The 13190-nt window shown below is 34.9% G+C and overlaps 1 protein-coding gene across 4 annotated transcripts in view; it reads left to right on the top strand.

The window, feature by feature from the left end:
* The window catches only part of LRRC7 (leucine rich repeat containing 7), a 473031-nt gene that overhangs the window by 362007 nt on the left and 97834 nt on the right, over positions 1-13190 (top strand). For all 4 annotated transcript variants that reach the window (XM_036444989.2, XM_045584480.1, XM_045584479.1 and 1 more), the window contains 4 exons: positions 1457-1586; positions 3746-3861; positions 6668-6737; positions 10480-10579. In XM_036444989.2, the coding sequence (XP_036300882.1) occupies positions 1457-1586; positions 3746-3861; positions 6668-6737; positions 10480-10579 (416 nt within the window). The remainder of the gene's footprint in view (positions 1-1456; positions 1587-3745; positions 3862-6667; positions 6738-10479; positions 10580-13190) is intronic.

The raw sequence follows: 13190 nt of genomic DNA, 5'->3' as shown, positions 1-13190 counted from the left end.
AGACCAGCAAGTTCCAAGGTATAAAAAAAGGAAGCTGATTCTACAATCTAGTCCAGAGAACTCTAATTCAGTCTCTCTTTACGAGGGCAAGATCTTCCCCCTAGGGGTTCCTTCCTATTACAGTAATAACAATGATGTGAGTAGTGATGACAGTATAATAATATTAACAACAACATCACTGACAACTTAAATACAGCTAGTGCTTCCTCTGTGCCAGGCCCTCTATCTTTCCCAGCTGTCTCAAACCAACCATGGGAATGTCTGGCTCCCTGGTGATAACTTGAAAGTGCATTCATGCGAGTCCTTTCTGTAGATACGGGGTCAAGCTAGCTAATATGAAGCAATAGTGGTTGTGACAAACTGGAGAACTGTGAACAGAGGCAATAGCCATTACTTGCTATGGACGACTACATGCTCAGTAATTCCAGGTCTTCCTCTTTTTTAAGAGGTACCAAAAATCACCCAGCCAGTGTGCTCAGTGGTTAAGCGTCGACCTATGAACCAGGAGGTCACAGTTCAATTCCTGGTCAGAGCACATGCCCACGTTGTGGGCTTGATCCCCAGTATGGGGCATACAGGAGGCAGCCAATCAGTGACTCTCTCTCATCATTGTTGTTTCTCTCTCCCTCTCCTTGCCTCTCTGAGATCAATAAAAATAAATAGATAGATAGATAGATAGATAGATAGATAGATAGATAGATAGATAAAGAGTTACCAAAAGTCTGGGTCATTATGTAGAGTTTACCATTGTGTAAACCAAACACATCTGCAGGTTGAAATAAGCTCTGTTTGTAGCCTCTGCTCCAGAGGCACAGGCTAAGAGGCAAGGTCATGCAGGGTCCATGCTGTCTGCATTTAGGTTTCAGCTTTCCTACTGTGTGTGACCTTAGGCAAGTTACTTCACCTCTGTAAGTCATCATTTCCTTATCTGTACAATAGAATGTAAAATAATAGGTATAGAATTGTTACAAGCAAAAGATGAGTTATTTATATCTCTAAAATGCTTAGCAAAATAACTTGCATTTAATCAATATTTTGACTGTTTGGCCCCTTTATTCTCCCTTTTTTGGGCACATCCTCTACCCTTCCACCTGCCCATGCTAGCTATATGTATTCATTCCAAGGGCATACTTTATGAACATCTGACTATAAATGACACCTTTGTTATATTACAAACAAACAAACAAACAAAACCATCTCTCATTTCCAATGGTTCAGTTAAGTGGCAGGTGAATTTAGAAAGGGGGGAAATAAACTATATTTATTTTACCAAATGAAACTACTTATTAAATGGTATTTAATCACTTGGCTAAACTGATAAAATAAATGTATCAATATATAAATTATTCAGTCACTAGATAAATAATGTTTTTGCTGAATCTGAACATGTGGCTTTTTCAAAAATTTTTGCTATCTAATGTTTTAAAATGTCTAACTAATATATTTATCTTTTCAGTTTATCTTTATTAGAAGAATTTGACTGTAGCTGTAATGAACTGGAGTCACTACCTCCTACTGTTGGTTACCTTCATAGTCTTCGAACATTAGCAGTCGATGAGAATTTTCTTCCAGAATTACCCAGAGAAGTAAGGAATGAACTTGTTTCTATTAATTAACCTTTAATAATTCTGTTTTATGATTAAATCTTAAGAAATATAAAGCAGTTTAGATTTATGAGTTGAGTTTTGAATAGTCATAGGAATTGTCTATATATACATATATGTATTTGTTAATCATTCACTTTTAAATGACAAGTGATAAGTTCTATATTCAACCCAGAAAATGCAATTAAACATTGCTTGCAAGGAAAAATAATAAAATATTGTAAATTAATTAATGCTAAGGAACAAATTTTTTAATAATTTATATATTTTGCTTTTAAGAAGAGAAATAAATATATTGAGATCATTACATTTCCATTCCTAAAGTGAAAGATTTTTAATGTAAGTAATTTTTTAAAGTATCATATTGTATAACAATATTATTTTAGCTTCAGGATACACCAAGAGGTTCTTTCTAAACAGAAGTTTTATTCATTAATGTCAAGGAAAAAGTGTGAAGTATGTTTTCAATTTAACATTTTATAAAATGCTTCCATGACAAGGGAGCAATAATCTATATATATATATCATTTCTTTCCAGTTTTCTTTTTCTTTATTGATTAAGGTATCACATATATAATTTTAAAGCCCAAAATTATAGTAAAACTAACTTTACCACAGAAACATCAACAATACTTCACATTTGAATATGTATTTTCTATTTTAAACATAGATATGTTACTATTTACTTGGATGGGCAAAAACAAGATGACATAAAACAATTAAGTGTTCTAATAATAAAATTATAAAGAAAACAAGAGGCCCGGTGCATGAAATTCATGCACAGGGGGAGGGTGTCCCTCAGCCCAGCCTGCACCCTCTCCAATCTGGGACATCCCTCTCACAATCCAGGACTGCTGGCTCCTATCTGCTTGACTCCTTCTGCATGATTGCCCCTAACTACTTCTGCCTGCTAGCCTGATCACCCCCTTAACCACTCCCCTGCCAGCTTGATAGACACCTAACTGTTCCCCAGCTGACCCGATTGCCCCTACTGCCTTCCCATGCCAGCCTAGTCATCCCTAACTGCCCTCTTCTGCTGGCCCAGTCACCCCTAACTGCCCTCTCTGCTGGCCTGATTGCCCACAACTGCCTTCGCCTGCGGGCCTGGTCCCCACCAGATGCTCTTCCCTGCAGGCCTGCCCCCCTCCAACTGCCCTCTCCTGCTGACCTGGTCTCCCCCAACTGCCCTCTTCTGCTGGCCCGGTCACCGCTAACTGCCCTCCCTAGAGGCCTGATTGCCCACAACTGCCATCCCCTGCAGGCCTAGTCCCTCTCCCATAATGTCCTTCCCTGCAGGGCTGGTCTCCCCCAACTGCTTTCCCATTTAGGCCTAGGTCCCTCCAAACTCACCTCCACTGCAGGCCTAGTCCCCCCCTCCCAAATTGCCCTCCACTGCAGGCCTGTTACCCCCCTCCCAAGTCCCCTCTCCTGCAGGCCTGGTCCCCCACAACTGCTCTCCCCTGCCCCCCACAACTGCCCTCCCATACAGTCCTGTCCTCCCCAACTGCCTTCTCCTGCTGACCTGGTCTCCCCCAACTGTCCTCCTCTGCTGGCCCAGTTATCCCTAACTGCCTCCTTGCTGGCCTGTTTGCCCACAACTGCCCTCCCCTGCATGCCTGCCCCCCCCAACTGTTCTCCCCTGCAGACCTGATTCCCCCCAACTGCCCCCCCCTGCAGGCTTGGGTCCCCCCCAAATGCCCTTTTCTGCTGGCGTGGTCACCCCCAACTGCCCTCCTCTGATGGCCTGATCATCCCTAACTTTCCACAATTACCCTCCCCTGCTGACCATCTTGTGGTGGCCATCTTGTGTCCACATGGGGGCAGCCATCTTTGACCCCAAGAGTAATTTTGCATATTACTCTTTTATTTGATAGGCTTATTCCTTCCTAATATGTAAAAGAATATGAAATGTACATTGCCTTCATGTCTAAAACAAAATATAAATAATGATACACGTATTTTAAAGAGTAAGATTATAAAAGTTAATGCACATATCATCTTAATATGTGTATTAACTTTTATAATCTTACTCTAACTGATAAGGAAATGTGTAAATTAATTAAATTGTTTTATAAATTATAAAAATTAATATAGAAATATAGTCTACATTGTGATTCTTTACACTTTGTTGTTACCTATAGATTGGAAGCTGTAAAAATGTAACAGTTATGTCTCTACGCTCCAATAAACTTGAATTTCTTCCTGAAGAGATTGGACAGATGCAGAAACTAAGAGTCTTAAATTTGAGTGACAACAGGTATTTCTGCAACATATCTCCATCCCATATTCGTTACCTACTATAAGCAAATTATTATTTCTTATTAATAATTTTTTATCATACTCTATGTAAACTGTGTGTGAAGTATAGGAATGCAAATGTCATGCAAATATGCAACTATCCTTTTAGAAAATTAAAGAGCTAAATTATTTTTAGAGAGATACTTCAAAGTTTAATTATTTGATTATATTAAAACCACCATATATTATATTGTATTTTAAAATTATATAAAATTTATACACCCAAATTTATATATTGAATCCTCCCATATGCAGGAAGCATAAGATTATGAAGACATGAAAAATGATTGAAATAAAAAACTACAAAATTTATTAATAAATTTATATGCATAGATATGTATGTATATAGACATATATGTTTTCATGTATATTTTTATGCCTCCAGTAAACTAAATTGGCAATATGTATATAGTCAACTACACCAAAATGCTGGTAAATATATTGCCAAGAAGCTAATCCTAACTAGTCATAAAAGTTTTACATTATGGTAAGGATAACCAAATGGTCATTTATTCATGTTCAGAATAAGACAAAAAAGAAAGGATGTAACAAAGGTGTTATATTGGTTGATGGGTAAAAAGAAAAAGTAAAACTGCAGTTCATCTTTATTTTCACCAAAATTGTTGATAAATAGAAAAAGGTAAAAATTTGCAGGGACCGGTTTGGCTCAGTGGATAGAGCGTCGGCCTACAGACTAAAAGGTCCCGGGTTCGATTCTGGTCAGGGGCATGTGCATTGGTTGCGGGCACATCCCCGATAGGGGGTGTGCAAGAGACAGCTGATCGATGATTCTCTCTCATCGATGTTTCTAGCTCTCTATCCCTCTCTCTTCCTCTCTGTGAAAAATCAATAAAATATATTTAAAAAAAAAAAAAAAAAAAAAGAAAGAAAAAGGTAAAAATTTGACTAAAGCCCAGCGTTAGAATGCTCAGTGGTTGAGCATCAACCTATGAACCAGGAGATCACGGTTCAATTCTCAGTCAGAGCACGTTTCTGGGTTGTGGGCTTGATCCCCAGTAGGGGGTGTGCAGAAAACAGCTGATCAATGATTCTCTCTCATCATTCATGTTTCTATTTCTCTCTTTCTCTCCCTTCCTCTCTGAAATCAATAAAAATAAAAAATATATTTTTTAAATCGACTAAAGATAATTACTAAGAAGATAAGTGATTATGCAATAGAATGTTTGAACTCTTTGTTTTCATGTTTCAATCAGACTAATAATAATATGAGAAATTGAGAGACTTTGCAACAAAATTGTTAAGATTTTATGAAGTAATGAAGAATGTTCAGATTCTGAAAGTTTACTAAATGTGGGATTTCTCATTTGTTTGTTAATTTAAGAAAAAATAATAATGTGAATTTCAAAAACCTTTCACTTAGCAGCTCAGTAATATTCCCAAATCAGAGAATAAGACATTTTATGAAAAGATTAGGGATTTTATTTTTAAATCAGGATAACAAGAAAGCCTCATAGTTTGGTGCAACAAGAGTAAATCACGTCAAAGCAACATTGCTTCCTGTTTTGACTGCATTACTAGTCAGGAAAACGAGAGAAATGCATTAAATTGTTGTACCTGATTTTCAACAAGACATTTTTCAAAAAATTTTAATTATGGTATATTCTTGTAAGATGAGAAATATGTCATGGGGATATGATAGGAAGATGGCATTCCAGTGGATTCAATTACAGTTCCCCAATAAAACCGAGCTCCATAATTGTCACCTGAAGGGAAGTTTTATGATGAGCTATTGAAGTCTTTCCTAAATATTAGTTTTCCTCAACTTTTATACATTAATAATCTGTGTGATGAAATAGAAAATTTATTTATCAAATATTTTTAAAGGATCCATAAGTTGGAAGTTCTACTAACAGAGCTATTTATTCAACAAATATAGCATACTTGAGTTCCTACCATGGAACAGACACATTTGTTGAATGCTAGTGCAAAAGATATGAAAAAACATTGGCCATTTCATAACATCAAGAGTTTAAATACTTATCAAGTCAGAAATGTAAGCTTAACTTAATCTCTTAATGCAGTGACTGAAACATAGTATGAGCCAAATTAATATTTTTAAATTAATGAATTACTCAATAAACCTTAACCTGAGATTAAAATTAATATTTAGCCAAAGCTGAAGACAAAGTTGAACATTGTCATCAGAAAATTAACTGCTTAGATAAAATATTAAATATGGAATGTTATCCAAAAGTCACAATTGTTCCAGTTCAACATTTAAAATGTACAATTTTTTAAAAATCTATTATAAAATAGATTTGTAAGACAGCTTCTGTTGTACTAAATAAAAGCTTACTTTCAACAACTGAAAGAGCAAGCAAAAATGGGGGTAATATCCTTCACTAACATTTTCCATCCTCCATATTTATAGCTGGATTGATGATGATTTATTATAGATGTTGTCGTATATTATACTAGAGAGTTTTCCCCTCATGTAATATTGATGCAGCTGGCTTTATATTCTACTTTTAATTCATTGACACATGATGCAAAAATTCTCCCCATAAAACCTTACTTAATAGTATCTGGCTTACATGAAATTAAATAACTAAAAATTGGAAATACTAGCTTTTATGTGTAATTTGGGTTAATGTTATAAATGTTAGTATAACAAGTCTATTAAAAGAATTATAATATAAATTAGTATATTCTTTACATTATTTATGTTTTATAAATATTAATAATCTCAGAAAAGTTATTATATTCTTCCTAAAGTTATTAGGCTAATTTCTTGTTTTTTGCAGGTTGAAGAATTTACCATTCTCATTTACCAAACTTAAAGACCTTGCAGCTTTGTGGCTTTCTGACAATCAGGTAACAACTTTTATTTATTAAGATGAACTATAATTGAAACTTTGAATTATTAACTTTTTTAACGATAGATACCTCTGACAATTAGTATAAAATATAGATTCTTTATCCTCTGGACGAGAGATTTGTATAAAGGTAGCAATTCAAATATGTATTTCATTGCTGCACACAAAATAGAACTATAACTCCTAACCTCTTTTAATGCTTCAATTTAGTAGCTATTTCATTCTCAGAGATCTAATATACAAAATGATAATTTTTATGGCATTTTAGCTCTAGATGATTCATATATGTCCTTAGAGGACATACTTTAATTATACCTCTGAAGGTAAAGAATAAGAAATTATTACCACAATTCCCACAACAGGGAATTATTGCCCTCCAAATTCGTTTTTCCTCATATTTTTAATTATAATAAACTTATTTCTAGAACTTTCTTCAAGAAATTTGCAGGTATCTTTTTCAACTATTATCAGTATTTTCTGTAAAATTGCTTTGATATTATTTTTTTCTTATGAAGTTAGATTATAATTGATGATAATTTTATTAACTGGAAAGTAACAAGAAACAGTTGAAGACATCTGATTTTTCACCAGAAAAAAATTGATGATAGACAATTTTGACATTGTTTATTAGTCCTCTTTTATTCTTTTCTTATAATCCTAAAATTTTGAAACACCTATCCCAAAATACAAATAGCCAAGTGGGGGGAAAAAACCATGTTGAATTTAGTTTGTCATCATTTCTTGAGCGTGAAAAGAGCATTGTTGAGAGTTCTAGGTATTGGGCTACTTTTGTGAAAATTTAAAATAAACCTTTACAAAGTGTAGAATGTAAGTTTAAGAATAATGTTTGTGTTTCTATGGTTATTTCAGAACTTGCTTCCATTTACTGACTAAAAATTTAAATTATAATTCAAATTCAAATCTTATCAATGAACTACAGATCTTTCAAGGCATCAGTATGTCATTATAAATAAAGCATTTCTGGAACCAATGTGGATTATGGTAATGGAACAGTCTATTCAGTCTTGCTTTGTGGGAAAAAAAAATCCCCTAATAATCATTATTCATTATTCTTGTGGGAGAATAAACACAACAGTGACTACATCATTTAATTTTTATTTAGAACAGTGATTTAATGTGTTTCTGATTCAGTCTCATGAGACAAGTTGATATCCCAAATCCCTTTGTGCCTCGTTCCTATTAATAAATGTCATTAAATAACCCAATTTTAAGACATTAGATAAAATGATAATTTCCATAGATATCTATATGTACAAAAGGTTAATATGTTGTGTCCCTCTGACCATCTAACCAGTTGCTATGATATGCACTGACCACCAGGAGGCAGATGTTCGATGAGGTGCTGCCATGACGCATTGGCCATTTAAAAGGAAACAGTACCTTAAACCTGGCACTAAAAAAACAACACTCAGCTTCCCCCAAGTAGGACACAGGCCCCACCACCATTTTGGAGTGACACCCCACCAAATTACAGCCAATGCTGTCAAGACCCCATGGTGCAAAATGTAGCCCACAGGCCAGCCCAGCCCGGAAATGGTTGCTGTGGGTGCTGGGTAATGATATCACATAGGAACGCCCAGCTTCCTCTCACTAGCAACTATCCTCCTTGCAGTTTCTTCAGCCTAGGAACATGATTTGCTTTATAGCCAGATGCAAACATTTTATACTTTAACCAAATATCTGTGAAGCATTTTCCCATACCTCATCTCATTTGATCCTCACAGAGGTCCTGGAGTAGGTAGGTAGGAGACTCGGTAGAATCTTATTTTCTTTTCACTAGCCGGAAAACAGAGACTTAGAAAGTTTAGAAACTTGACCTGACTGAAAAGTAGAAAGAAATGGTGGACCCTGAAAATGACTTCAGGTTTTCCCACTGCACAGAATATAGTCAAACACTGCTACAGTTAAATTTTTACCCTTTGTTCTTCCTGCGTGATCTACAATAATAATCTGCTTTGTGTTGATATTTATTGCTGTGTTGCTAACAATTACTTGAAAGAGAAGTTGGAGTGCTTCACTGGACAGGAAAAAGTTTAGCTAAATCAGGAAGTATGCCTAAATAAGCAAATTTTATATATATATGGCTAAATTGACTCACGCATGTATGATACATATAAAGCTCTCACTGATGCCAATTGCATGTGTGTGTTTTGATCTGTCATTGTCTATCGTGAACTTGGTTGAAACTCGTATTATAGAGGACGGGTGAATAGTGAGATTAAAATATTTCTTCTAACTAACTTCCTTTCAATATGCACTAATCTGTGTTCCAGGCCACCAGTATATACACTGCGTGGCCAGATTATTATGATCTCTGGACACATAATAATCTGGCTACCCATTGTATATCCTATATAATAAAATGCTAATATGCAAATTGCCTCCTCAACCAGGAGTTCAATCAGCAGGCAGGCTAGCCAACAGCCCATGTCCCCTCCCCCTGTCCAGGCTGGCCAGACCCCACCCATGTGTGAATTCATGCACCAGGCCTCTAATATTATATATATATATATATGTGTGTGTGTGTGTGTGTGTGTGTGTGTGTGTGTGTGTGTGATATATATATATATGTGTGTGTGTGTGTGTGTGTGTGTGTGTGTGTGTATATATATATATATATATATATATATATATATATATATACTGAGTGGCCAGATTTATTATGCATTCAGAGATTATTATACTGAGTGGCCAGATTATTATGCATTCAGAGATCATTATAATCTAACCATTCAGTGTACTATATAAAAGGCTAAGCAACTTGAAGGTAGGTATGACTGACCACCAGGGGGCAGATGCTCAACACAGGAGTTGCCAAATGACAGCAACTTTGCAGAGTGCCCTCTTGCACTCCGGGACCCCTCAGAGGATGTCAGACTGTCAGTTTCAGCCTGATCCCCACAGGACAAGCCAAGGGACCCCAGCTGCCAAAGGGTCTGCATTCACTCTACAGCTGCCCTTCAAGCCCTGGCACCACTCCAGGTGTGGCTGGCCAGGGAGGGACCATGGAAGGTTAGCTCCAAGGCATGTCTGGCCCATCTCACCCAGTCCCATCCCGTGCATTGGGCCTCTAGTAATATGTAATATCAGAGTTCTAAAAACTCCTTTAAAATAGCATTTTTGAAATAAAATTAATTAATAAAGAATTACATATTACCATCCATAGGTCATTATATTATGATATATAAAATACAAGTACTGTTGCTTATCTGTGTGCAGACCCTGTGTTTGGTTACAAAATAGCTCTTAAATATAAATGCATAATGCTTTAACATAATTAATTTCATTTATTATCTTGCATAGCTTGAATTTGATAGCAAATTTCATTTGGTGCTTTTTGGACAACAGCTTATGAAAATAAATGGATATATAGAGCCATACCAAAAGCTTACTTAGTTTAAAAAATTTAATACATTTTTTGGTCTCTTCAGGATAGAAACTGACATTGCTCAGTGAGAATGGATAATTTTATAAAAGAGTATACTTGAGAAAAAGAAAATTTCATCATGAATAATTTAGAATTTGAAAATATTCCCTAGCAATAATCTTAGTTTATGTTATAATTTCTACGTTCATTTCTTTTTCCTTGCCTTTCTTTTAACTTTTCATTTAGCTTGGTGAGTCCAGACTATTGATCATTTTCATTTATTGATCATAAAATAAATATTCTTCGTATTTGCTAGCTTATTGATCTAATTTATATGTTTTTTTGCTTCCAGTCCAAAGCCCTTATCCCTTTACAAACTGAAGCCCATCCAGAAACAAAGCAAAGAGTGTTGACTAACTACATGTTTCCCCAGCAACCTCGTGGTGATGAAGGTAAATTGTCAGCAGAAATGTCTCCCAAACTTATATAATAATGGACCCAAGAGAATCATTTTCTTCTGATCTTTGGCCAGGAATACTAACATGTGGGCAAGGCTATAAAGATAATTACATGACTTACATCAATCATTTAGAGGTTAACTATTAAGTATGAATCTTATCTTCACATTATAATATTTTAAGTAAGATTCCAAAAACATAACTCTCTTTTTCATAAGAATGTTAACTTTCAGGATCAACTTCTTCTCTTTGTGGATTACAAGGATTAGTTGCCCAAATGTGGTACCCAGCTCATTGAAATGAGTGAAAAAGAGTCAGATTTTAAGGAAAATTCAGAAAGCTAGTTTAATTCCTGTGTTCACTAATTTCATGAATGAAATTTAAAATATTTAATCCAATGATCCAAGGCCCCAAATTATTTCATGTTAAGGGTCAACCATAAAAAAATGACCTGCAAACAATGACTGTTCTGTCTTTTTCAAGTTGAGTTTCCCCTAAACAACATCAGCAACTATGATAGGATTACTTTTTAAAAAACCTAAATCTTTTCCAATAATTAAATATTCTATCCTATGGCCACATTATTCATACAATGTTTAAGACAGTATTGCCCTTTAAAATTTGGAACTCAGTATAGGCCACTTAGCCCAAGACAGCATAGGCTTTCCTGAACATTTTCTAGTCTTATTGTCACTGTCATTCCTAATAGAGTAAATCCACTTTAATCCACCAGTCAGTTAAGTTCACTCAATCCACTTTAATGAGACTAACTTTTAAAATAAATTATTGGTATATGTATTTCTCATCATCAGGGATAATTATGAGGACTATATGTAGTCTTTGATATATGAACATTGGGATGAACCATTTTGGAATATTTTAGGATATTTTAATTCATATTTGACTTACAGAAGAAGGATAAGAAACGAGTCATTTTAATATGCATTTTTCAGACTTCAATAAAATTTATCTTTTGAATTTATGAAAGAAAAGCCACTGTGTTTATAGATGGTAAAAGAAAAGACTTTTATGAGAATTATGTTGTATACATCTACCTTTACTTATATTTACATTTTAATATCCCTATGTTGTCAAAATATTTCTCTTAAAAAAAGATGTAAAGAAAAATGAAACTGCCTTATATTCACTGGTTATTCCTGAGATCCAGTTTCACAGATTAAATCTCTAATTTGTTACAGGGAGTGAGGTAGATCTAGTTAGGTAAGATGACGTTAAGGAATTAGCCTTGTTTTTCTTTGGTTTCCTTTGGAAAGAAGAGTTAGTATTAGAACAATTTTCTTGAACTTTAAGGAACTCACCTTCTGATTTTTCAGGCAGAAGTTTATTAAGTGAATTGTCATAATCCTTTGCAACAAAAAACAAAATATTATCATTAGTCAACAATTTGATGTAAAGATTTATAAGCCATTTATTTTCAACCTAAGTTGAAACATATTTAGACCTTCATGTTAAAGACTAAATTTTTCACGTTTGTTACCCTAAAAATAAACTCCCTTCCATTACCCCGACCCCACCTTATCCTCTCCACCGCCCCAACACACACAACGGTGCAATCTTAGACACTTTACAAAACCATGGTTATATAGTTAGTATCTTTTATAAAATCCTGACATACAATAGATTAGTAGTTACAAATATGAGCTTTGTAATTACACAAACATGGAACAGAATCTGTATACACCACAGAGAAACTGCATGACTTTGAGCAGGTCTTAAAATTCTCGTTAGTAAATTGAGGGTGATGTTACTACTACTATTGTGCTGTTGTGAAGGTTAAAAAGATAAGCCTGGCCCATGTGGTTCAGTTTGTTGAGCCTCATCCTGTACACTGAAAGCTTGCTGGTTCGATTCCAGGTCTGGGCACATACCTGGGAATCTGAAGGCAACCAATTGATGCCTCTCTCTCTTTCTCGCTCGCTCTATCTATCTATCTATCTCTATCTCTATCTCTCTCTCTCCTCTCTCCTATCAGTCCTCAGGTGAGGATTAAAAGAGATATTTTAAAATGTTTAGTCCAATTCTCTATTATTTTTGTCCTATGAGGAGCTCATTCTCTACACTGGAAACTTCCCAACCTCAATATATAATTAATGTATACTTAGGAAACCTGAATTGTGTTAAGATGTTAGAAGACTGCCCTAGCTGGTTTGGCTCAGTGGATAGAGCATTGGCCTGCAGACTGAAGAGTCCCAGGTTCGATTCTGGTCAAGGGCACATGTCCAGGTTGCCAACTTGATCCCTAGTAGAGGGTGTACAAGAGGCAGCTACTCAATGGTTTTCTCTCATCATTGATGTTTGTATCTTTCTCTCCCTCTCCCTTCTTCTCTGAAATCAATATATATATATATATATATATATATATATATATATATATATATATTTAAAAAAAAGACCATGCAACAAATATCAAGAGAATTTTATTCTCATTTCCTCCTCTTTTTCTTTTTTTTTCATTTATCTCTTTATATCCTTTTTTTTTCTTTGTTTTTTCCCTTTAAAAATATTTTGCATTTCTTTGTAGTACCTATCGCCATTGTTTGCATAATGTACTGAGAGCTATTAAAAACATTTTATGTAAAAATAA

Source organism: Pipistrellus kuhlii, unplaced genomic scaffold, assembly GCF_014108245.1.
Source record: "Pipistrellus kuhlii isolate mPipKuh1 unplaced genomic scaffold, mPipKuh1.p scaffold_m20_p_2, whole genome shotgun sequence".
NCBI lineage: Eukaryota > Metazoa > Chordata > Mammalia > Chiroptera > Vespertilionidae > Pipistrellus > Pipistrellus kuhlii.
This window is presented reverse-complemented; position numbering and strand designations above follow the sequence as displayed.